The 27125-nt window shown below is 34.5% G+C and overlaps 1 protein-coding gene across 2 annotated transcripts in view; it reads left to right on the plus strand.

Moving 5' to 3' along the window:
- Positions 1-27125, plus strand: part of LOC135126067 (eyes absent homolog 2-like) — a 128888-nt gene that overhangs the window by 98487 nt on the left and 3276 nt on the right. For both annotated transcript variants that reach the window (XM_064051859.1, XM_064051858.1), the window contains exon 3: positions 21469-21810. In XM_064051859.1, coding sequence (XP_063907929.1) covers positions 21469-21810 — 342 coding nt within the window. The remainder of the gene's footprint in view (positions 1-21468; positions 21811-27125) is intronic.

Genomic DNA, 27125 nt, shown 5'->3' on the forward strand with positions numbered 1-27125 from the left:
GGTGGAGTTTTTGCTTCATTAAATAGTTGCGTTAAAGTTGCAAAGTTGAAGTTCATGATACAAAATCTTCTAATATCCGGCTCGAAGGAGCAAACAGACTGGCAACACTATAAGAAAAAAAATGTTGTAAATTCGTTGTGTGATTGTCAGGTGTGGAACCACAGCTTTATCTTCCACACGAAGACATAATGACCAAAAAACGTCTGTCGTTAAAAAATGACCGACATTCGAACGTCGAAAAAAATTTTCTCATCTCGGAAAAACGTTGACTGCAGGCTGGGCAAATGTGAAGGTTGGCCAGATGTTCTCTTCGAAATTTATTTCCATTCTAATTAGTCCGTCGTGAAGGCGGGTAAAGATCGTCCACACTGTGTACAGCAGTTAATCTCGTTACTATAAAACCAACGAAGATTATTTCAGGTGCTTACATTGTGTAGTGTTTACTTAAGAAAATAAGATTGTTTGAATGTCCTAAACTTTTAGTGTACGTTTTAATTTATGACCGCTTGCCCACAAACATTTCCGATGCGATCTTTACATGAAAAAAGTCATAACTCTTGGAGATATTTCGCATGACAACAAACAAACAAGCGTTTAGTTTATGGCGGAAGAAAAATGGGATATTAGCTTTATTACTCTAAATTGTTTAATGGCGCATGTGGAGCAAAATGTAAATGCTGGATGCAATAAATGAGATTTATGGCTAGACACCAGGTGTGGTATGGCATAGATCACGATGGATTATTGCACGCCGATCAGGAGAAAGAGCTTTAAATTGTGGAAAGCTGGTCGATTTTCGTAAAAGTAACTGTATAAGGAAATAAAACTCCATCCCGGATCGGTGAAAAATTTAAATTGAGATTGAACGATCTGGTGATGGTTTAGTAGCGCGGATCGAGTGTCAGATTTAAGTGACGCAAATTAGAAGTGCTTACACAATTAGTTGTATTAAAATTGTTAAAATACTTCGTCGCCATTAACGAATTTATTTTTTAAGTTATGTCCGAGGATAGTCGTGACTTTTCAGCATTTGGGTTAGATGTGTTTATTGACTTTAAATGATGAAAATTTGTGTGCTCAGTGAAATTCGATCTGTTGTTTGAATAAGCACTTAACTTCTTCATAATCTTATCATCCGGTTTAATTCGACTGATGTAGTTTGCTAAATGGATGATTAAAGAATGTATGGTGAAAAATGGGAAATGCGGAAATTACCATTTAGAAAGTTTATAGTGTGCGGTTATGTTTTGTTTGGGTATGGGTTACCTTTGGGTCGATTTTCTACAGGTATTTGGAAACGCTCTTTCGTGCATTTCAACCACTTTTTTGTGTGATCATATTAAAAGTTTTGAAATCATGATTTTAATTCACGTACTTTCTTATCCAATGCTTGATTTACAGATCGTTCCTGAGTGAAAAATTTTGAGAGGCTAGTTATTTCTAAGTCGTACATAAAAATTATAATATGTTAATATGTTTCTGCTTCATAGTGAGCTATGAAAAGCTGTAAGATATAAAAATAAAAATATTTCACATTTTGACTGCAATCATTTTTATTTTTTTTTTTTAACATTTTGACTTTATTTTTACAATTTTGGATTTTTTGGGGTTTCTAAAACTTTCAACAACTGAACAATTTTCTCTGAAGATAGGAATTGATAACAATTTTGACATAAAAAATGTTGAAATTAGAAAATCGAAAATACAAGACTAAATAAACAATTAAAAAATTTAACAATAATTAACAAAATCAAGGTAGATTCATAAACTATAAGTATGTTATTTTCTAAAATTTAAATGGCCTTTACTCAAAGCATTTTGCGGGTACGTCATCAAATTGTTGGGATGATTAGACAATTTCAAATTTGTTGAAATATTTTGGAATAAATGAAAATATGAAAGTTTTAGCGGAATTTCTTTCCGAATTATTTTTTAAACTGTGCCTGAAACCAAGAGCATTAGAAGAAATGAAGCAATAAATCAAAACATCCAGGAAAAAAATGAGTGCAGAATCTTATTTGGACAACAAAAAACAAGAATTGGTTGGAAGTTATTTCGACAGAACTTACCTTGCTTCTGAAGTACAGTCCAATAAATACTGCTTCTCTGAAAAATGATAAATTGTGATTTTGCGGAATTTTACTTTTTCGTGATAACCTCTATGGAGTAAAAACAATATAGAAGGTACTAGTCACAGTGTAATAGAAAAAAAGAAGGTTTGACGTTCTTAAAAAAAGACAGTTGGAAGCCCCGAGAAGATTTAATATTCTGAAAAAAATACACTTGGGGTCTCCGAGAAGGTTTCGCTTTCTTTAAAAAATTACAGTTGGGACCCCCGAAAAGATTCACATTCTTAAAAAAAAAGATATTTTGGGGCCCCGAGAAGGTTTTACATTTTTAAAAATGACTGTTGGGACCCACGAGAAGGTTTCACATTAAAAAAAAAGACATTTGCCCCCCGAGAAGGTTTTACATTTTTAAAATAGAACGTTGGGACCCCCGAGAAGGTTTTTTATTTTCAAAAAGGACAGTTGGGACCCCCGAGAAGGTTTCACATTCTTAAACAAAGGACATTTGGGGCCCCCGAGAAGGTTTTACATTTTTAAAACAGACAGTTGGGATCCCCGAGAAGATTTTATATTTTTAAAAAAGACATTTGGGGTCCCCGAGAAGGTTTTACATTTTTAAAAAGGTCAATTGGGACCCCCGAGAAGGTTTCACATTCTTAAGAAAAAAATATTTGGGCCCCCGACAAGGTTTTACATATTCAAAAAAGACAGTTGGGAAGGTCGAGAAGTTTTCACATTAAAAAAAAACTTTTGGCGCCCCCGAGATTTTATTTTGTTAAACCAGACAGTTGGTATCACTGAGAAGGTTTCACATTTTTAAAAAAGACATTTAGGACCCCCAACAAGATTTTACATTTTTAAAAAAGACATTTGGGTCCCCCGAGAAGGTTTTACATTATTAAAAATGTCAGTTGGGACCCCCGAGAAGGTTTCATGTTCTTAAAAAAAGACAGTTTGGACTCCCGAGAAGGTTTTACATTAAAAATAAGACAGTTGAACTCCAAGAAGGTTTTACATTTTTAAAACAAGACAGTTGGGACCCCCGAGAAGGTTTAACATTTTTAGAGCAGACATTTGGGACCCCCGAGAAGGTTTTTAATTTTTAAAAAAGACAAATAGTTCCCCCGAGAAGGTTTTACATTTTTAAAAATGCCAGTTGGGACCCCCGAGAAGGTTTCATGTTCTTAAAAAAAGATAGTTTGGACTCCCGAGAAGGTTTTACATTAAAAAAAAAGACAGTTGGACTCCAAGAAGGTTGTACATTTTTAAAACAAGACAGTTGGGACCCCCGAGAAGGTTTAACATTTTTAAAGCAGACATTTGGGACCCCCGAAAAGGTTTTTAATTTTTAAAAATGACAAATAGTTCCCCCGAGAAGGTTTTACATTTTTAAAAATGCCAGTTGGGACCCCCGAGAAGGTTTCATGTTCTTAAAAAAAGACAGTTTGGACTCCAAGAAGGTTTTAGATTTTTAAAACAAGACAGTTGGGACCCCCGAGAAGGTTTAACATTTTTAAAGCAGACATTTGGGACCCCCGAGAAGGTTTTTAATTTTTAACAAAGACAAATAGTTCCCCCGAGAAGGTTTTACATTTTTAAAAATGCCAGTTGGAACCCCCGAGAAGGATTCATGTTTTTAAAAAAAGATAGTTTGGACTCCCGAGAAGGTTTTACATTAAAAAAAACACAGTTGGACTCCAAGGTTTTCCATTTTTAAAACAAGCAGTTGGGACCCCCGAGAAGGTTTTACATTTTTAACGCAGACATTTGGGACCCCCGAGAGGTTTTTTATTTTTAAAAAAGACAATTAGTTTTCCCGAGAAGGTTTTATATTTTTAAAAAATACAGTTGGGACCCCCGAGGTTTTACATTTTTAAAACAGACATTTAGGACACACGAGAAGGGTTCACATTCTTAAAAAAAGACTTTTTGGCGCCCTCGAGAAGGTTCACATTAAAAAAACAACATTTGGGGCCCCCGAGAAGGTTTTACATTTTTAAAAATGTCAGTTGGGACCCCCGAGAAGGTTTCATGTTTTTAAAAAAAGACAGTTTGGACTCCCGAGAAGGTTTTACATTAAAAAAAAAAGACAGCTGGGCTCCAAGAAGGTTTTACAATTTTTAAAACAAGACAGTTGGGACCCCCGATAAGGTTTTACATTTTTAAAGCAGACATTTGGGACCCCCGAGAAGGTTTTTTATTTTTAAACAAGACAAATAGTTCCCCCGAGAAGGGTTTACATTTTTAAAACAGACATTTTTGACCCACGAGAAGGTTTCACATTCTTAGAAAAAGACTTTTTGCGCCCTCGAGAAGGTTTCACATTAAAAAAAAACATTTGGGCCCCCCGAGAAGGTTTTACATTTTTAAAAATGTCAGTTGGGACCCCCGAGAAGGTTTCGTGTTCTTAAAAAAAAGACAGTTTGGACTCCCGAGAAAGTTTCACATTAAAAAAAGACAGTTGGGCTCCAAGAAGGTTTTACATTTTTAAAAATGTCAGTTGGGACCCCCGAGAACGTTTCATGTTCTTAAAAAAAGACAGTTTGGACTCCCGAGAAGGTTTTACATTTTTGAAAAAGACAGTTGGGAGCCCCGAGAAGGTTTCACATTCTTAAAAAAAGACATTTGGCGCCCTCTAGAAGGTTTTTTTTAACATTTTCACTCCTTTTCTATAAAGTGAGGTAATTTCATGAATAAAAAAAAAATTTGTTAGGACGTCATAAATATAGATAATACACAATGCGAGAGAACAAGTTTTCAAAAGAGCTTTAAAAAAAAGACATTTATTCAGGGAATATTTATACATATTGCAAAAAGTCTGGATCAAAACTGCTATCGAAGAGAAGAGAAAAATCAGTTGAGGAAAACTACAGGAAGATCTAGTTTTTCAGGAAAAAAATCGCTGTCGTGACCTTACCCGACCTAACTTGTCATCACCTGACCTGACCTGACCTGACTTTGTCCGACCTGATGTGGCCTGACCTCACTAGACTTGGCAGAATTGACTTACCTGAATCGACTTGCCTCGATCTGATCTGAGTTCCCCAATCGGACCTGATCTGACAGGACCTGACTTACCTAGCTGACGGGACAGTTTGACGTGACGTGACATAATTTAATCTGACTTGACTTCACTTGTCACGACGTGACTTCGGGACCTGTCTTGACCTGACTTGACAAGACTTGTTACAACCTGACTTGTCTTTCCCTTGATCTAATTTGTCTTTCTCTTGATTTAATTTGTCTTGTCTTGATCTGACTTGTCTTCCCTTAAGCTGACTTGTCTTTCCTTTGATCTGACTTGTCTTCCTCTTGATCTGATTCGTCTTCTCTTGATCTAACTTGGCTTCTTTTGACATGACTTATTTTGTCTTGACCTGACTTGTCTTGTCTTAACATGATTTGTGTTCATATGACTTGTCTAGATATTGCTTGTCTTGAGCTGACCTGACTTGATCTGACTTGCCACAACTTGACTTGATCTTATTTGTCACGGCGACCTGATTTACCTGAGTTATTTTGACCTGACTTGTCGTATCTTATCTTCACTTGACCTAACTTGTCGTATCTTATCTTCACTTGACCTAACTCGTTTTTCCCTTGATCTGAATTGTCTTTCTCTTGATCTACTTCATCTTCTCTTGACCTGACTAGTTCTCTTGGCCTGATATGTCTTCCCTTAACCTAACTTGTCTTCTCTTGACATGACTTGTCTTTACATGACATGACTTGTCACAACTTAACTTGACTTCATTTGTCACGGTAACGTGACTTACCTGACTTACCTTGATCTGACTTGACTTGACCAGAGTGGTCCCGAGTGAACACAACCTGACTTGTCATGACCTGCCTTATCTGAACTGACTTGTTACAATCTGCTGTACCTGACTTGATTTGTCTCGTCTTCTGACTTATCCTGAGCTGACCTATTTTGTCTTGAAATGAGTTGTCTCGTCTTGATCTAACGTGTTCTGCCACTTGCCATGACCTGACTTGCCATAACCTGACTTATCTGATCTGACTTCCAAATTGCGGAAAAATTCAAATTACAAAGTATGCTTCTTTTAAATGTTGGTGAGACATCGCTGGAGATATTACATTCATTCCCTCTGGAAAGCACTCTATAAAATAGTTAAAACAGTCCCGTATGACTTCCTTCAACGTTCGATTCAATTTCTTTTCAGTTTTGAAAGCACATTAACCTTATTCTTTTAAATTCTTTTGATTATGCAATATATATCATACATAATTTTTGTTTGTAAGTAGCTATTGTGAAAGCTTGTCACATTGTCATTACTAATACCAGTCCGATAACCCGCCCCCCACACCGCAACCATAAACTCCTGAAAGTAATAATCCTCAAGCTCCCTATATCAATCATCCTTTTACTACCTCGGTACTACATGCTGTTACGATGCCCGTAAAACTCCCATAAAAGCATGTTTTGTCCCATCCGTGCCCATTTACCCATCCAAAAGTCCAAACAGCATTGTCGCAGTCTGCGGGTAGTACGTGTTTCGGACAATAGCCCAGCGGCGCTCCTGCACCCGTTTCCTCTTCAGCCCATCATCAATGGGACACACGCACGCCACGATCGAAATTCGATCGTCGCCGCATCCCGAAAATGGAGCACTCGCGTTCCTGGAGCCAAACCGAGCGTAGTGGAAAAATTTCGACGAAAAATCTGCTCCGATGAACAATTTTTAAATACGGAACCTAATCTTGATCAATTCGTTATGGTTGTTTTGTCACATAACGCGCCAGACCTCCTGGTCGCGGTGAGCCCTGCCAGCCCACCTACCATCGCTTGTTTTATTATCTCCATCGTTTGGCTTTTTTTCCGTTTTGGGTTATTCACACAATCTCGGCAGGCTGGATTAATACCATTACAACTAAATAAAACTGGCCTTATCGTGGGACAATTTGTAAGATCGGTGTTTCTGGGTTTCGATGAGATAATTGACCGGGCATCGATGGGTCGATGGGTGGACGGTTTTTTGCCGCGGACTGGCAGGCTGATTGATTGCGTGGTGGTGGGAGAAGGGACCGCTTGTGGACAAAACTGGAAATTTATTCATCTTGTCCATTGATGAGTACTATCTTGTATCAACAACAATTTTTATGGTTTTATCAAATTTTAATCTTACAAGACGGCAATTTATAACCGGCCTTAAACATCCATTAACTTAACTAATGGATATGTGTCAAATAAAAACAGAACTGGCTTGTAAGCATTTAAAATATGCAATATTTTCACACTTGGATTGTTGGAGGGATTTGGAAGCGATGGAAGGCTTGTTCGGATGGATTTATTTTTAATTATTATTGACCATCAAATATTCTGTCGGGGACCATTAACAGGATGCTTGGAATTCCACCTGTGGACAGCTGCTAAGGGCTCCATTACTCCACACAACACCGTTATTAATTAGCAAACCCATACAACTTTTCACGATTTTTTCACAATTTCAAGCAAAATTCTAGCTTACCAACTTAACCACGCACGTAGAAAAAATCTTGTGCAACCCTTCGTAAAGTGTTCAAAATGTCAACGATTTTTGATTACATCACGCTTTTTAAAACCCAAATTTTATGACCTGAGTTCTACTAAAATAAAGATACGTACGAAAATAACGCAAAAATGACGTAAGTTTATTGTTTTAGATGAGCAGTGTTTTGAAATTTGACACGTGTTGGATCAGATTTTTTCCGCATTGTGAAAATTTAGGTTGGTTTTTGACCGGACCATAAAGCAATGATGAAACAGGTGCCAAAAGGGCAACTTTTGCGCTCGTGTAACTGTAGAACTCGGAATGTCGGCTCGTCCTAAATTTTTCTGTTAAGTAAAAGAATGAATTTAAACGAAGGAAAACAAGAATAGGCAGAAAGAACGCTAGTTTCATTATGAACTGAAAGTCAAGCGTGAAGAACGAAGTCGTTCTAAAAATGAGTTTTATGAAAACTCCGGCGGCTATTGTTGGGTTTTCTTTTCCTATTGCCCTGTTATCTTTTGAATTAGTTTCATCTAATTAGTCGTCAAAGTTAATTAAAATTACGATATAATTGCCCCATAATTATATACTCACTTGATGACTAATTTGTCCACTTCGGGAAAATTAAGGAAAACAGCTAACAAAATTCGATCAATATTCATCTTTCACGGACATCTTTATTTATTTTCTACAAAAACATCCTTAATGATATTTTGTTTTCATTTTTTTTGAGTTTTTCAATTATTCATAATTAAAACTCGAAAAGTTGCAAAATAAGTCAAAAGTTACGAGTTTGAATTATATTTCCCTAGTTTTTGAATGTGTTTTAAACATTAAAGGTTAGACAGGAATTTCCTCGTCTCTAAAGTATAGTCGAACAAATACAGCTTCTTGTTTCTTAATTTTTTTTTTTATTTGATTTTGCGCAATTTTTATATTTTTATGATAACCAGTAACTTTAAAAATTTAGCATTATGATATTTAAGTAGCATTTACTATGCAAAATGTTTGTGACGTCATCAAATTGTTGGCGGGGATGCTCTGACAAATTTTGGTTAGCGTGTCATTTACTTATTGATTATTCCTAACAATCAGTCCAATAGTTTCGTGTGTCTTAAGAAAATCGACACAGACGAGAGAAGACAAACAGGCAGAAACTAATTTTTCATACTCTTGGAATCATGAAACACCAGAAAACATGAAAGTAGTCGCTAGCCGAATGGACCCTGTTACAATATTTTCTTAGCTTAGTCTGTCTCCACTTTATTTTGAATGGCTCTAACCATCCGTTCTATTTTCGTAATTTGAAAATAAAACTAAAAAGTTGGTCGAAAATTGTTTCAACAGACCTTCCCTCGCTCCTGAAGTAGAATGAAACATTAAAAAAAATTCAGATTTAGGAATTTAACTCGTTACTATGGAAATTTGCAATTTAACACCTTTTAAATTTCATAAGTTTCTACAAGATTCATAGAGGCGAAATCAGTCTTATGCTAAGAAGTACTAGCCAGTCGGTGGGGCCAGTACTTGCTAAGGTAAGACTGATTTTGGCAAATGACATACCTTGTAAGAAAATACAGGGTGGGTGGGCGGGGATAGTTATTGATAAGATAAGACTGATTAAGGCACTTTTAACATGTTAGACCACTTTTCAACTATTTTCGAAAATTTTTGTTTCTGTTTTTTATTTTCTTTCTTTTTTCAATGTTCCATGTTTTATACATTTTTTTTTCAAATTTTTAAATTTTCAATTTTTAGATTTTTTCATTTTTCGTTTCTTCAACTTTTGAATTACAGTTTTTCTAGTTTTCATTTCACGTCTTCAATTTTATGATCTTGCCCTCTATTTTCTTAAAGAGAATGTTATTTGCCAAAATCAGTCTTATCTTACCAAGTATTTGCCCCGCCCACCCGCCCTCTCTTTTTTTAGACGATATGTTATTTAACAAAATCAGTCTTATCTTACCAAGTACTTGCCCCGCCCACCCGCCCTCTCTTTTTTAGAGGATATGTAATTTGCCAAAATCAGTCTTATCTAACCAAGTACTTGCCCCGCCCACCCGCCCTCTCTTTTCTTAGAGGATATGTCATTTGCCAAAATCAGGCTTATCTTACCCAATACTAGCTAAGATAAGAGAGATTTTGGCAAATGACATTCTATAAGAAATACAGGGTGGGTGGGCGGGGATAGTTATTGATAAGATAAAGACTGATTTTGGCACTTTTGACATGTTCGACCACTTTTCAACTATTTTCGAAAATTTTTGTTTCTGTTTTTTTTTCAATGTCCATATTTTATACTTTTTTTTTCAATTTTTTAAATTTTGAATTTTTAGGTTTTTCATTTTTCGTTTCTTCAACTTTTGAATTACAATTTTTCTAGTTTTCATTTCACGTTTTCAATTTTATGACCTTGCCCTCTATTTTCTTAAAGGGTATGTTATTTGCCAAAATCAGTCTTATCTTACCAAGTATTTGCCCCGCCCACCCGCCCTCTCTTTTTTTAGACGATATGTTATTTGCCAAAATCAGTCTTATCTTACCAAGTACTTGCCCCGCCCACCCGCCCTCTCTTTTTTAGAGGATATGTAATTTGCCAAAATCAGTCTTATCTAACCAAGTACTTGCCCCGCCCACCCGCCCTCTCTTTTCTTAGAGGGTATGTCATTTGCCAAAATCAGGCTTATCTTACCCAATACTAGCTAAGATAAGAGAGATTTTGGCAAATGACATTCTATGAGAAATACAGGGTGGGTGGGCGGGGATAGTTATTGATAAGATAAAGACTGATTTTGGCACTTTTGACATTTTCGACCACTTTTCAACTATTTTCGAAAATTTTTGTTTCTGTTTTTTATTTTCTTTCTTTTTTCAATGTTCCATGTTTTATACATTTTTTTTTCAAATTTTTAAATTTTGAATTTTTAGGTTTTTCATTTTTCGTTTCTTCAACTTTTGAATTACAATTTTTCTAGTTTTTATTTCACGTTTTCAATTATATGATCTTGCCCTCTATTTTCTTACAGGGTATGTTATTTGCCAAAATCAGTCTTATCTTACCAAGTATTTGCCCCGCCCACCCGCCCTCTCTTTTTTTAGACGATATGTTATTTGCCAAAATAAGTCTTATCTTAGCAAGTACTACACCCGCCCACCCGCCCTCTCTTTTTTAGAGGATATGTAATTTGCCAAAATCAGTCTTATCTAACCAAGTACTTGCCCCGCCCACCCGCCCTCTCTTTTCTTAGAAGGTATGTCATTTGCCAAAATCTGTCTTATCTTAGCTAGCTACTAACTGATAAGATAAGACTGATTTTGGTGTTTTTGACATGTTCGACCATTTTTCAACTATTTTCGAATTTTTTTTTGTTTTTTTATTTTCTTTCTCATGTTCATATTTTATAATTTTTCTTTTTTTTTCAATTTCTTAAATTTTCAGGTTTTAGATTTTTTCATTTTTCGTTTCTTCAACTTTTGAATTACATTTTTTCTAGTTTTCATTTCAAATGTTTAACTAATAATTATAATTTTAAAATTTTTTCACTTATTCAATTTTACGATCTTGTCCTCTATTTTCTCAGAGGATATGTTATTTGCCAAAACAAGTCTTATCTTAGCAAGTACTAGCCCCGCCCACCCACCCCCTATTTTCTCACAGGATGTCATTTGCCAAAATAAACCTTATCTTAGCAAGTAGGTACTAGCCCCGTTCACCCGGCCTCTATTTTCTTAAAAAGTATATCATTTGCCAAAATTATAGTATTTGATAAGATAAGACTGATTTGGCAGATGACATAATCCCCAGAAAATAAGGGGTGGGTGGGCGGGGCTACTATTTGCTAAGAAAAAACTGGTTTTGGCAAATGCCATACCCTCTAAGAAAATAGAGGGCGGGTGGGCGGGGCTAGTCTTTGGTAAGATATGACTAATTTTGCCAAATGATATATCCTATGAGAAAATAGGGGGCGGGTGGGCGGGGCTAGTACTTCCTAAGATAAGACTGATTTTGAAAACATTAAAGTAGTCGTTCGCCGAATGGACCCTGTTACAGTATTTTCTTAGCTTACTTTATTATACTCAGTGGTCACTTTATTTTGAATTAAATTGCATTTAAAATGACTCTAACTATCCGTTCTATTTTCGTAATTTGAAAAGGAAGTAAAAAAATGATTTAAATCAGTTATTTGTTTATTATCATCTCACCGACAGTTGTATTCACGTCACCTCCAAATTTTGTCAAGTAAATGTCTTTTAAATTTTATTAAATAACACTCATACAGTTGTCGTTTATCAATCCGTCTTGATTTTTTACCTTGGGCATTAGATTTTTGGAAAAAAAATTGGAATGCGTTTTAAAGGTATTTAACAGAAAGTACAGTCAAACAAATACGTCTAGTTTCTTATACAGGGTGTCTCTAAATGGCGGATTAACTCTTCACTATGTTATGTACGGGGGTTCCGGGAATCCAAAAAAAAATTCTTTATGATGTAAATTTCGAAAAAAACCTCATTTTATAAAAGTAAAATTGGCAACACTGCACGCACCTAATGCGTGAATATTCGGCATTGTCAACCAAATAGTCCTAAAATTTTATTAGTATGCATTTAAAATAATCTTATAATATAAGCTCGTAATGTTTGCCAATTTTGATCATTTTTTGTGAAAGTTAGTCATGACTACTTGCTAAGATAAAACTGATTTTGGCAAATCACATACCCTCTAAGAAAAGAGAGGGTGGGTGGGCGGGGCTACTAGTTGCCAAGATAAGACTGATTTTGGCAAATGAGATATACTCTAAGAAAAGAGAAGGCAGGTGGGCGGGACCAGTACTTACTAAGATAACACTGATTTTGGCAAATGGCATTTTTAAGGTATGTCATTTGCCAAAATCGATCTTATTTTAGCAAGTACTAGCCCCGCCCACCCACCCTCTATATTCTTAGAGAGTATCTCATTTGTCACAATCACTCTTAACTTATCAGGTTTTCCGGCGCAATTCCCTCAGTTCAAAATTTATTTTGTGTTGTCAAAGTATTAAAAAAATGGTTGAAACATAACACACAATTTTATTATCCAAAATTATTAGCGAAATGGAGTTTAAGCAGAAAACGGTCAACAGTCATTACTGTCAAATGTGATACATAGAAGAATTTCAGGACTAATTTCCCATAACCTCAAAAATGAACAGCTGTCACAGTGTAGGTTTTGGCAACACAATTTTCTTAAAGATTAATTCCATGGTTGACTAGATGACTTTTTTTTTTCGAACATATTTCTTCTGAAATTTCACACTTATTAGTTTACCATTGAGTCATCTGACTCAGATTTTTTTAAATAAATTAATGATACAAATCCAAATTGTACAGGAAGTACAACTAAGTAATATGGCTTGCATAACTTTGATGTAATTATTTAAAAACGCTCAATTTAGAGATAACAAAACTCGTAGAATTTTAATAAAAAATTGTTTCCTATGATTCGGTAGAACTTTCACCTGGTTGTTTTTATTGACTGACTTAATTCATATTTAAAATAAAATCTGTAAAAGTGAAAAATCGGTCTTTGCTGGAGAATTTTAAACCTTTACAATTTTTTTAAAAATTATTTTTACGTAAAAATTTGATCCTTTGTTTTCCATTTAGATGAGTGTTTCAGCTCACTCAAAAGTATGTTTAGCAAATTGATTAAACAAACTCCAGTGCCTAAAAACAGTGTTAATCAAATTTTTCAATATTTCTCAAATTTAAGCATAATTTTCCTGGATTAATACAAACGTCAACATCGTAATTACAAAATTTGTGTGATTTTTCTGAATCCACTTTAACCACTTTCGATTCGAAAAAGCTTTTTCTTTTTGTTTTGTTTGTCTGTGGTCTGTTGGCAAAACTACCAAGCCGATTACCCAAAAAATTATCCTGATAATGATAACCAAATTTTTTTTTCCAAAAAAAGATGACGTCAGGTTCAACAATTTTTATTTTACACAAAGCGACTTCCTTTGAGACCGCTAAAAATCGCCTTATTTTTGCTAACACACATATTTTGTTCTGTTGGCGTTCCATTCATTTGCCGCCCACTCTACACAGCCAGCTTTCAATATAGTCAAAAGATGTGGGGAAACTCGTTTGCGGGACATTTATTTTTCGCAATTCTCGGAACAAAATTACAAAATTAATTTTACCTCCATCGAATCGTGTAAACACGAACCAGTGGAAACGCTCCATTGTGTGTTTAATCGTCGACGAAGCTCCGTCTCCCCGGCCATATACATGTCATCTTCTCCCGCTCATCATAATTACCGATGTTTGTCTAAAGCGAACTTCCTAAACTAAAAACTCCCGAAAGAAAATGGAACATAATGAGTATTCTTCGCATCGAAAACATGTGTGAACCAAATGGCGGCCCTCTTTGTCAAACCGCCGCCTCCGTCCTTTTCCCTCTCATCTTCGCAGCACCATTAACTCCCCACTTGACACTTGTTGTTTTCTATATGTTAAAACCTGTGGCAGTTTAATGCGTTCCTACAAAGAAAGCCCACCGATCGGTTTATTTACTCCCGATGATTGTCGCATGCGAAATCTATTTGTTCTAGTCTGGTAAAATGACAAGCTTGAAGAAAATCTGGCACGGTTGAGACACGAACGGAAAAAAATAAGCGCCCATGTAATATATTGGACAGGGGACAAAACACATAAATTCTCGGAAAGCCGGGTCGAAGAGCGGCGGCGGCGGCTGTGGGTGGGAGCAGGACGGATGCGGAGCGGGTGTTATGGCGAGGGGAATTTTTAAATGACAACTTGCTGGGTGTGACACGAACGGTGACATACGTCTTGTCAGGTTGGCAGCGCGAGTGAGTTACGGCCCCAGACCTAGCGAAGGACGAAAGACTTTTCACTTGGGTGTTGAACGTGCGGTTATAAATATTGGGCTGGCGGTTATAAATGATCCGAGGGAATGATTAGCGGCTGTGGGAGGAAATTTGCGACATTTTTGCCGGGTTTGGCCTTCCATCGTTTGTCATTGTGGTGGACGGCGAGGTGGCGAAAAAATTGCCGGCCTCCTTCGGAGGACTTAATCGAAGGAGTTGACACCAAATCTTAATTTCAAGCTGTCGCGACAAAAGAAGAGAGCAATTATTCAAATACAGATCTGATTTTTTTTAATCCTGTGGAATTGCTTATTTCCTTGGGAGCTTTCGTTTCAGAGCTTACAATTTGTTCCCATTTCCGATGCTTGTGACGCACTCAAAATACGTTTTGTTCTTGTTTCAGAGCAAGGTTTCAACGGTTGTTTTATTTTTTTGTCGGCAAATACTCCGCTCAAATTTTGTCTCGCGCATACAATTATTTTAATTTGTTATTGAAAATTCGACATTGAAGGCGAAATATTACGATGTTAATTTTCTTCAAAACATATTTTTCTTCCCACATTTTTCGGTTTTGTTATCCATTTGCGTTGACAAAAATAAACAAACATTCGATTTTTCTGTTTTTCGTATAAAACCGTGTTTTTTGACATTTTCACGGCCAAAAATTTTGATAAAGTTACCTAAAAATCCACAAAAAATTCTTAGAAATGGTTTACGTTGCATGACGAAATGAAGAAAATAACATCTAGGTGTCGAAATCTCCAAAAAAATTGTTGGAAAATTTGGAAATGTGCGCTTTGATTTTTTTCTAGTCCAAAAATTCCCGCTTTTTAGTGATTTTGGAAAAATGGGAGAGATTTTCAAAAAATGAAGCCAAAAGTAACTAATTATTATTATTGAGAAATTGAGCTTTTAAAAAAGTTGCCTAAAAATGCACAAAAAATTTTGGGACATGGAGTTTTGAAGGTTCGGTTCAAGTTTTTGAAAATATTAGGGGGTCATGGTTTCGTGCAAATCTACAAAAATTTCCTGGAAATGATTCTCGACGAGCTGATTCGGAAAATACGGCGTTTAATGGTCTTGAAATTTGGAAATATTCGCTTTCAAAATTAATTTTTTTAAAAATCCCAAAAATTGCCATTTTCCTAAAAGCGACTGTGAACAGTAACTTCTGGAGGTCGAAATCAACAAATTTTGGGACGTGGTTTTCGACGTATCCTGATTCGAAGAACATGTAGTTTTGAAGCTCCCGGTCCAAAATTTTCGAAATATTTGGTTCGAAATTCAGATTTTTCGGAAGTTAAAGTTCTATAAGAAAAATCTCTTTGGGCAATTTTCGAAAATGTTCGAGAAATGTCAAAAAATCTCATGATTTTAGGGATTTGAAAATTAAGTTTTTGAAAAAGTTGCCTAAAAATTCACAAAAATTTCCTGGAAATGGTTCTCGATCAGCTGATTCGGAAAATATAGCGTGTTAAGGGTCTCCAAATTTGGAAATATTGGATTTGAAAATTGATTTTTTTAAAAATCTTGAAAAATTGCCGTTTTCCTACAAGCGATTTTGGAAAAATGGCAGAAATTTTCAAAAAAGTGAAGTCCTCAGTAACTTCTAGAGGTCTAAATCTACGAAAAATTCTCCTTTGGTAATTTTTGAAAAGTATTCAGAAATGGGCAAAAATTTTATAACCTAGGTATTGAAAAATTGAGCTATTGGAAAAGTTGCTTAAAAGTGCACAACAAATTTTGGGAATAGTTCTCGACGTATTTGATTCGAAGAACATGAAATTTTAAGGGTCCCGGTTCAAAATTTACGAAATATCGGCTTTGAAACTCAGATTTTGTAGAAGTTCGGAAAACTAACAGTTTTTTGTAAAGCAGTTGTAAAAAACTATTCGGAATTTTCGAAGAAATAAAGCTGAAAATAACTATTGGATCTCGAACTCTACAAAAAACTCCCTTTGGGTAATTTTCGAATATGTTCCAGAAGCATCAAAAAATTTTACGGGTTCAGGGGATTTGAAAACTTGAGCTTAGGAAAAGTTGCTTAAAAATCCACAAAAATTTCCTGGAAATCGTTCTCGACAAGCTGATTCGGAAAATACGATGTGTTTTTTTTAAATCCCCAAAATTGCCGTTTTTCTAAAAGCGATTTTGAAACATGGCAAAAGTTTTCGAAGAAGTGAAACCGAAAGTAACTTCTGGAGACCGAAATCTACGAAAAAATGTCTGGGTAATTTTCAAAGCTTTTCAAGAAATCGCCAAAAATTTTAGACGTATTGAAAAATTGGGCTTTTGGAAAAGTTACATAAGAATGCATAAAAAAATTTGGGACATGGTTCTCGACATACTGAAGAACATGGAGTTTTGAGCTTCCCGGTAGATTTTCGAAATTTTGGGTTTGAAATTAAGATTTTTAAGAGTTCGAAAAATTGACATTTTTCATCGAAACAAATTTCTGGGTAATTTTCGAAAATGTTTGAGATACGTTTCAAAAATCCATTGAAAAATTGAGCTTTCCGAAGAGTTGCCCAAAATCCCAAAATCAATCTGGGAAATGGTTCTCGACGGAGCAAGATTTTCGAATTGTCAAGTTCTTTTTAAAAATTCTGGAAATTGCCGTTTTTCATAAAAGCGATTTTGAAAAAATGGTAGAAATTTTCGAGGAAAGGAAGCCGAAAGTAACCTCTGCAGGTCGAAATGTACAAAAAATTTTTGAAATAGTTCGAGAACTACCAGAAACTGCATATGTCATAATTTCATATTGAAAAGTTGAGCTTTTAGAAAAATTGACAAAAACCCACACAAAATTCCTGGAAATGGTTCTCGAAGGGTTGATTCGAAAAACGTTACGTTGAGGGTCCCGGACTATGCATTTCGAAGAATTTTTTGAAAATTAAATTTTTTTAGAATCTCAAAAATCGCTTCAAAAACCCGATTTTTTAAATTAAAGAGTAGAAATTTTCGAAAAACTGAATCCGAAAATAACTTCTGGATATGGTTAATTTTCGTAAATCTACGAGAAACGACCACTAATTAAATAAATCTAAATCTTTCAGTGTATTGAAAATTTGAGCTTTTGAAAAATTATTGTTTAAAAAAAAACAAAAAATTTTGGACATGGTCCCAGATCAAGGTTTTCGAAATATCAGGTCCGAAACTCAGATTTTTTACAAATTTTGAAAATTGCCGTTTTTCATAAAGGCAATTTCGAAAAAAAAGGAGGAATTTTCGAAGAAATTAAACCAAAAGCAAATTCTGGATATCGAAATCCACAAAAAATCTGTGGATGTTCATTTAAATTACTTTTTTGGTAACAATTTAATCATAACATTTAAATAAATCAAAGCAAAAAATTAATTTTCTTTTAGTTTTTTATATTTAAACGCTGAAATTAGCGCTATAAGATAATTTTGGGTTTAGAATTAAGATTTTTTAGAAGTTCGGAAAATTGACGTTTTTTATCAAAAAAAACTCTCGGCAATTTTCGAAAATGTTCGAGAAACGTCAAAAAAATTCATTGAAATACTGAGCTTTTGGAAGAGTCGCCTAAAAATTCACAAAAAACTTTGGAAATAGTTCTAGACGTGCTAGCTCGAGGAACGTCGTGTGTTAAGGTCCCGCACCAAGATTTTCGAAATTGGGTTTTTTAAAAATTCTGAAAATTGCCATTTTCATAAAGGCGATTTTGAAAAAAGGTAGAAATTTTCGAAGAAATGAAGCCGAAAGTAACCTTTGCAGGTCAAGATCTACAAAAAATTTAAGAACGTTTTGAAAGTGTTCGAAAAACTACCTAAAATTCATATTTCATAATTATTTCGTTATGAAAAATTGATCTTTTGGAAAATTTACTAAAAACCCCTACAAAATTCCTGGAAATGGTTCTCGAAGGGCTGTTTCAAAAAACATTACTTGTTAAGGGCCCTACGCGTTTCGAAGAATTTTTGAAAATTAAGTTTTTTATAATCTCAAAAATCACTTCAAAAATGCGATTTTTGAAATTAAATAGTAGAAATTTTCGAAGAAATGAATCCGAAAATAACTTCTAGATACCTAAATCTACAAAAAAATCTCTATCGTTAATTTTCGAAAATTCTCCAAAAACGGGCATCGGTTATTTCATTCGGTGGTGTATTAAAAAAATTTGAGCTTTTGAAAAGCCGTCTAAAAAAAATACAAAAAATTTGAACATGATTCTCGACGTGCTGATTCGAAAACGTTCAAAATTCAGATAATTTTCGATATTGTTTGAGAACCATCAAAAAAATGCGTGGCTTCAGAGGTGGTCTGAACAATTGAGCTTTTGGAAGATTTACCTAAAAAAATCCACAAAAAATTGGGTGTCAATGATCCCGGATTCAGACTTTCGAAAAATCAGGTCCGAAATTTAGAATCGCCATTTTTCGTTAAGGCAATTTTGAAAAAAGTAGGAATTTTCGAAAAAATGAAACCAAAAGCAACTTCTGGATACCGAAATCTACAAAAATCTCTAGGTAATTTTTGAAAGTTTTCGAGAAACGCCCAAAAATTGAAAAAAAAATCGTTTCAATGACTTTTTTGTAACAATTTAAACATTTAAATAAATAAAAAAAAAAATTTAAACAGTTTTTATATTTAAATATTGAAATTAGCGCTCTGAGGGTCCCAGACCAAGATTTTGGAAATATTTGTTTTGAAAATTTGATTTTTTTTTTTTTAATTGCTTTTCACAAAAGCAATTTTCCAAACATCCGTTTGGGTAATTTTCGAAAGTGTTCAGAAACGGTCAAAATTTCAAGGAACTATTGAAAAGGGGAGCTTTTGCAAAAGTTGCTTAAAAACCATAAAAAACTCTGGGATCTCGACGTGTTGATTCAAAAAACATGGCATGTTGAGGGTTCAGTACCAAGATTTTCGAAATATTTGTTCCGAGAATCTTTTTTTTTAATATTAAAACCTAAAAATGATTTTTTTTAAATCCAAAAGTTGTCACTCCATAAAAGCGTTTTTGAAAAATAATGGTAGGAATTTTCGAAGAAATGACACCAAAAGTAATTTCTAGAAGTCGAAGGCTACAAAAAGTCTTTGGGTAATTTCCGAGTGTTCAAAAACGACCAAAAACTTGAAACGAAAAATTGAATTGTTGGAAAAGTTGTCTTAAAATCCACAAAAATTCCGGAAAAACCCACCACACACCAAGTTTTTTGAAATAATAAGTTTGAAATTCAGATTTTGCAAAATCTGAAAGCTGCCATTTTCCATAAAGGCGATTTTGAAAAAATAGTAGGATTTTTCAGCGAGGCAGAGCCAAAAATAATTCCTGAATGTCTAAGACTGCACAGAAATTTTTTGGGGTAATTTAAAAATTGACTAAAAATCCATAAAAATTCCTATAAAATGGTTCTCGACGTGTTGAGGTCCGGGATTCCGAAATATTGGGTTTGATAGTCGAATATTTTAAATGAAAAAATATACCAGTGCAAATTTTATGTATTGAAAAATTTTGGACAACTATTTCGACCAAACAGTGATAAATCATGAAAGTAGAAGCCTCTTCATTTGTAGAATATAGTACCATCAGTTCTTGGAAAACGAAAAAAAACTAGGAGTAATCAATAAAGGTACATGACACGAAGTATCCATGTTTTCTATCCTGCTTCACTGCCCATTAAATAACCTTTGCTACAATTCCTACATTTCATTAATAAATGCATAAATTAGTGAAGATAAAAATGAAGATAATCAAATTATTGTAGACATGCATGCGTTAATGTAAATTGTGGCAGAAGGCTCAAATGTTTATGCAGAAAACTAATCAGATTGTGGTCGTAGTACAGTGATGAATGTGATTTAAATTTAAAGACTTTGATAGTGATGATGATGCTTGCTACTAGTTATATAGTTGTACCGCTTCAAGTCACACATAAAATATTCATCCTGTTCTTCAGATCACATCAGATAAATTTCAGCACGTAGCAGTACTATATAGTAAGTACTTAATAATTCCTCTTAATTATAATATACAAACGTTTAAATAAATCGAGTAACAGATGTTCACTAAGACGATTAGTAGTAGTGTGTATGGATATTTGTCCTGCATGTTATAAAATAAATGTATTCACCTTCATACAAACGAATTGTTTAGTTAGAAATTTTACCAAAATATGACAGGCGATTTTTGAGTTTTTACCAGATGTAGCTGGTGGTGCATTGACTTTGATGTTTATATAAAAAATATTAGTAAATTTCAGGATCCAGTAAAATTCAAACCAGATGGACCCACAGCAGCGGGGGACTGTCACGTTTGACGTTAGTTGGGTTAAGACTTTATTATCGTGCTTTGTTTCTCAGGATGAATGATGATTCGAATGAAAAACACCGAAATTCTGAATTTGTTTTATTATTACTTACTTCTCCATTATAAAAATTATAACAAGGTCCACTAAAATAAAAATTATGTTCTTAAATCGAATGACGCAAAAACTTCAACATTCGATCCATTTTTAATCGCTCTGAATGAAAAACCGCCTCCGCAAACTATCCATTCTTTCGCCGTCACCGATATTTTCCGGTAAGCAATCAGTCCACTGTTTATTCGGTTTTATTTTTTCCACATCCATTCTAATTATTGCTGTGTATACTGTGAGCGTTCTATTTATTCACATACACGTAAAATGGTACACTTTGAGTGGTTTTTAGTACTGTTTTACAACCAGCCTGCGACCAGCTTGAGTAATTTTTAAAACTTCAACCCTTCTTCCACTTCCTCGTCCAGCACATATGCGCCTCGTCTCCGGCGCTTCTTTCCGCGTTCATATTGACGTTAACGACGCCCTTTTTCGGCGCGTTTGCAATAAAACCGCGTCACTCGTATCCGCCGGGGCGCCGACTTGGCAAAATTTTGACCGCGAGCTTCCTGCCGTCGTGGGGCGACTCCGTAACGAAAATAAACAACACTAATAGCAATATTTCTGCTTTGTGGCATTCTTCAAGGCTCCGTCTGACTCCAGTCCTGTTTTCTGTATATACCTACGACTTTTTGTTAAAGTTTCGTTTTTGCAGATTGGCGGTGGGCGACAGCGCCTGCAGTCCGCAAAGCGGCCACTCCTCCTCCACCTGCAGCTCACCCCCGGCCACCGCCTCCACCGCCACCAACCACGCCGATGTTTCGTCAACGACGTCGACGTCCTCCACCTGCGTCCCGCCGAACTTCACCTCCTCCTGGTCGATACTGGGCGAGACGACGGGCATCAAAAGCGAAATCAGGAGTCCGGGATTGGCGGACAGCGAAGTGGCGGCGCTCTCTCAGGATCCATTAGCGTTCTACGGAACGGCGGCGGAACTGGGGAACTTGTACGATAAGGAGTACAGTCAATCGTACTCGGCTCAACAGTATTACAACAGGTTGGGAGGTTTCCTTGATGCATTTTTTTTTTAAACGTTTGTCTGATTAGATTACGCCCGTTGAGAAAAAGAATCAGTATTGTGCTTCAAAAATTATGAAAAGTGAAAATTTTTAGCTAAAATTTAGTACACAACAAATCAAAACAATGTGGAAAGTTTTCAAAAGGCAAGTCATATTTATAGTTAATATTAAATTTGATAAATTACTTTGAGAGATAACGAATTAACTAGGGAAAAAACGACCACAGATGTTCTTAATCTACGAAAGCTTATTATCTATCTAAAGACCGGGTCATCAGCTCTATTTGATGCGTAATAAATGGAATTTTAAGCAAATTCTTGAAAATTTCGTATCATTTTCTGTCACTTTTGGACAAAAGTGATTATACGAAAGATAAATTTCAAACAATGTTTTGTGTACAAAAAAATCTGGGCAAAAATGATCATATTCTTCATCTACAGATGATAAAATTTCAAACACGCTTTCTAGCTATATTTCAATAGTTTCGGCAAAAACGACTATAGATTCTTAATCTACGTAAGATGATCTATCCGATACTGTGATCATTTGCCCGATTAGATGCTTAATAATTGAGTTTTAAGCATTTTTTTTTTAATTTCATACGGTTTTCGGTTTATATCTACGAAAGATGAAATTTGAAAAATGTTTTCTATTTATATTTGAACATTCCGGGCAACAAAGTTCATGTTGGTGATTAAGGTAACATAAAATTTCACACGTTTTCTGGCCATATTTCAACAGCTTCGACAAAAGCAACTATAGATTAGATTATTAATCTACTGTAGTCAATCTACCCGATACTATGACCATTTGCCTGATTAGATGCTTACTAACGGAGTTTTGGCCAATTTTTTTGAAATTTTAGATCATTTTTGGTTATATTTAAACAGTTTGGAAAAAAATGGCCACATTCTTGATCTACGGAAGATAAATTTCAAACAATTTTTTGTGTACAATGAGCAGTCTGGGCAAAAATGATTATATTCTAAATTTACGGACAGTAAAATTTCAAACACGCTTTCTGGCTATATTTCAAGAGTTTCATCTATGGAAGATAATCTATCCTATACTGTGTTCATTTGCCCGATTAGATGCTTAATAATGGAGTTTTAGGCATTTTTTGTTTATTTCAGACCGTTTTCTGTTATATTTACACAGGTTGGGCAAAAATCATCGTATTCTTGATCTACGAAAGATAAAATTTGAAAAACGTTTTCTATCTATATTTGAACAGTCTGGGCAAAAAATATCATGTTCGTGATTAAGGGAAGATTAAATTCCACACACGTTTTCTGGCCATATTTCAACAGCTTCGACAAAAACAACTATAGATTAGATTCTTAATCTACTGTAGATGATCTATCCGATACTATGACCACTTGCCTGATTAGATGCTTACTAACGGAGTTTTGGCCAATTTTTTTGAAATTTTAGATCATTTTTGGTTATATTTAAACAGTTTGGAAAAAAATGGCCACATTCTTGATCTACGGAAGATAAATTTCAAACAATTTTTTGTGTACAATTAGCAGTCTGGGCAAAAATGATTATATTCTAAATTTACGGACGGTAAAATTTCAAACACGCTTTCTGGCTATATTTCAAGAGTTTCATCTATGGAAGATAATCTATCCTATACTGTGTTCATTTGCCTGATTAGATCCTTAATAATGGAGTTTTGGGCATTTTTTTTAATTTCAGACCGTTTTCTGTTATATTTACACAGATTGGACAAAAATCATCGTATTCTTGATCTACGAAAGATAAAATTTGAAAAACGTTTTCTATCTATATTTGAACACAACAGGCAAAAAAGATCATGTTCGTGATTAACGGAAGATAAAGTTTCACACGTTTTCTGGCCATATTTCAACAGCTTCTACAAAAACAACTATAGATTACATTCTTAATCTACTGTAGATGATCTATCCGATACTATCACCATTTGCCTGATTAGATGCTTATTAACGGAGTTTTGGCCAAATTCTTTGAAATTTTGCATCATTTTTGGTTATATTTAAACAGCTTGGGAGAAAATTACCACATTGTTGATCTACGGAAGATAAATTTCAAACAATTTTTTGTATACAGCCTGTTATTGAAAGGTACGTACACAATAAAATCGGTAATTGGTCTCGAAGTATGGGTGCTAAAAGTTAAAAAAAGTTCAGGTAAAAGTGTTCTCCTTTTAGAGATAAAATTTATTAAAATTTATTTCCAAATTCGTTGTACGCCTCTGATAAAAAGATCATCTTTCGTTTCTATAGCAACATTTAGTCTTGACAAAAGTTTTATTGTTACAGTTGCTAGGATTTACTAAAATAAATTAATTTTACCTATTTATCCTTCAGTAGCGTCTAAAAAGGTTGGATAAGGGTTAATTTTCCCCTTATAATTTTGATAACACAAAATAAGTTTTTCCGACTTCTTAGATTTTGCGAAGAACTGTCCATTTTGTTGTACGTACCTTTCAATAACACCCTGTATATTTGAGTAGTCTGGGCAAAAATGATCATATTCTTAATCTACGAACGATAAAATTTTAAACACGCTTTCTGGTTATATTTCAAGAGTTTCATCTATGGAAGATAATCTATCCTATACTATGTTCGTTTGCCCGATTAGATGCTTAATAATGGAGTTTTAGGCATTTTTTTTTTTATTTCAGACCGTTTTCTGTTATACATATTTACACAGGTTGGGCAAAAATCATATTCTTGATCTACGAAAGATGAAATTTGAAAAACGTTTTCTATCCAAATTTGAACATTCCGGGCAAAAAAGATCATATTCGTGATTTAGGGAAGATACAATTTCACACACGTTTTCTGGCCATATTTCAACAGCTTCGGCAAAAACAACTATAGATTAGATTCTTAATATACCTACTGTAGATGATTTATCCAGTACTAAGACCATTTGCCTGATTAGATGCTTATTAACGGAGTTTTGGCCAAATTTTTTTCAAATTTTCGATCATTTTTGGTTACATTTAAACAGTTTGGGAGAAAATGACCATATTCTTGATCTACGGAAGATTTATTTCAAACAATTTTTTGTGTACGTTTGAGCAGTCTGTGCAAAAATGATCGTATTCTTAATCTACGGACGATAAAATTTCAACCACGCTTTCTGACTGTATTTCAAGAGTTTCGGCAAAAAGGACTGTAGATTCTTAATCTACGGAAGATGATCTATCCGATACTGTGATCATTTGCCCGATTAGATGCTTAATAATGAAGTTTTGGGCATTCATTTTAATTTCAGACCGTTTTCTGTTATATTTAAACAAGTTGGGCAAAAATTATCGTATTCTACGGAAGATTAAATTTGGAAAACGTTTTCTATGCAAATTTGAACGGTCCGAGCAAAAAAGATCATATTCGTGATTTAGGGAAGATAAAATTTCACACACGTTTTCTGGCCATATTTCAACAGCTTCGACAAAAACAACTATAGATTAAATTCTTAATCTACTGTAGATGATTTATCCGGTACTATGACCATTTGCCTGATTAGATGCTGATTAACGGAGTTTTGGCCAATTTTTTTTAAATTTCAGACCGTGTTCTGTCATTTTTAAACAGATTGGGCGAAAATGAACACATTCTTGATCTACGGAAGAGGAAATTTAACAATTTTTTTGGTCATGTTTCAACAGCTTGGGCAAAAATAATCACATTCTTAATCTACCGAAGATAAAATTTTGAAACACGTTTTCTGCTTATATTTGCCCAGATGGGGCTAAAACAACTATAGACTCTTAATCTGCAGAAGATTAGACATCCAATGCTGTGGCCAATTGCTCGATTAGATGCTTAATAACGGAGTTTTGGGAAACTTTTTGAAAATTTCGAACAAGTTTTCCGTCCATTTTGAACATTGGGTAAAAATGGTAATATTCTTGATCTGCGGAATATAAAATTTCAAACATGTTTTCTGGCCATATTTCAACAGTTTCGGCAAAATAGATTGTAGATTCTTAATCTACGGAAGATGATCTATCCGATACCGTGATCATTTGCCCAATTAGATGCTCAATAATGCAGTTTCGGGCTTTTTTATAATTATAGATCATTTTCTGTCTTATTCAAACAGCTTTGGCGAAAATGATCGTATTCCTGATCTACGAACGATAAAATTTCAAAAACGTTTTCTCTCCATATTTGAACTGCCTGGACAGAAATGATCATATTCATAATCTAGGGATGATCAAATTTCACATATGTTTTCTGGTCATAATTCAACAACTGCAGCAAAAACGATTGTCGATTCCTAATCTATGGAAAATGATCTATCCGATATTGCGACCATTTGTTTGATTAGATGCTTAGTAACGAAGTTTTGGCCCAATTTTTTAAAATTGTAGATGATTTTCTGTCATTTTTAAACAGCTTGGGCGAAAATGAACACATTCTTGACCTACGGAAGAGGAAATTTAAGTTTTTTGGTCATATTTCAACAGTTTGGGCAAAAATGATCACATTCTTAATCTACCAAAGATAAAATTTTGAAACGCGTTTTCTGATTATATTTGCACAGATGGGGCTAAAACAACTATAGATCCTTAATCTGCGGAAGATTAGACATCCTATGCTGTGGCCAATTGCTCGATTAGATGCTTAATAACGAAGTTTTCGGAAACTTTTTGAAAATTTCCAACAAGTTTTCCGTCCATTTTGAACATTGAGTAAAAATGATAATATTCTTGATCTACGGACGATAAAATTTCAAACACGTTTTCTGGCCATATTTCAACAATTTCGGCAAAATAGATTGTACATTCTTTATCTATGGAAATGGTCTATCCGATATTGTGATCATTTGCCCGATTAGATGCTCAATAATGGAGTTTCGGACTTTTTTTTTAAATTTCAGATCATTTTCTCTCTTATTCAAACAGCTTTGGCGAAAATGATCGTATTCTAGATCTACGGAAGATAAAATTTCAAAAACGATTTCTGTCCATATCTGAACTGCCCGGGCAGAAATGATCATATTCGTGGTCTAGAGAAGATCACATTTCACATACATTTTCCAGTCATAATTCAACACCTGAGGCAAAATAGATTGTAGATTGTATGGAAGATCCGATATTGCGACCATATCTGTTTGATTAGATGTTTAGTAACGAAGTTTTAGCCATTTTTTTTAATTCTAGATCATTTTCTGTCATTTAAACAGCTTGACAGAAGACAAAATTTTGAAACACGTTTTCTGATTATATTTGCACAGCTAGGGCAAAAACAACTATACATTCTTAATCTATGAAAAATGATCTATCCGATACTGT

This window comes from Zophobas morio, unplaced genomic scaffold, assembly GCF_036711695.1.
Source record: "Zophobas morio isolate AGI-343-1 ecotype UQ-CSIRO unplaced genomic scaffold, CSIRO_AGI_Zmor_V1 ptg000010l, whole genome shotgun sequence".
Lineage (NCBI taxonomy): Eukaryota > Metazoa > Arthropoda > Insecta > Coleoptera > Tenebrionidae > Zophobas > Zophobas morio.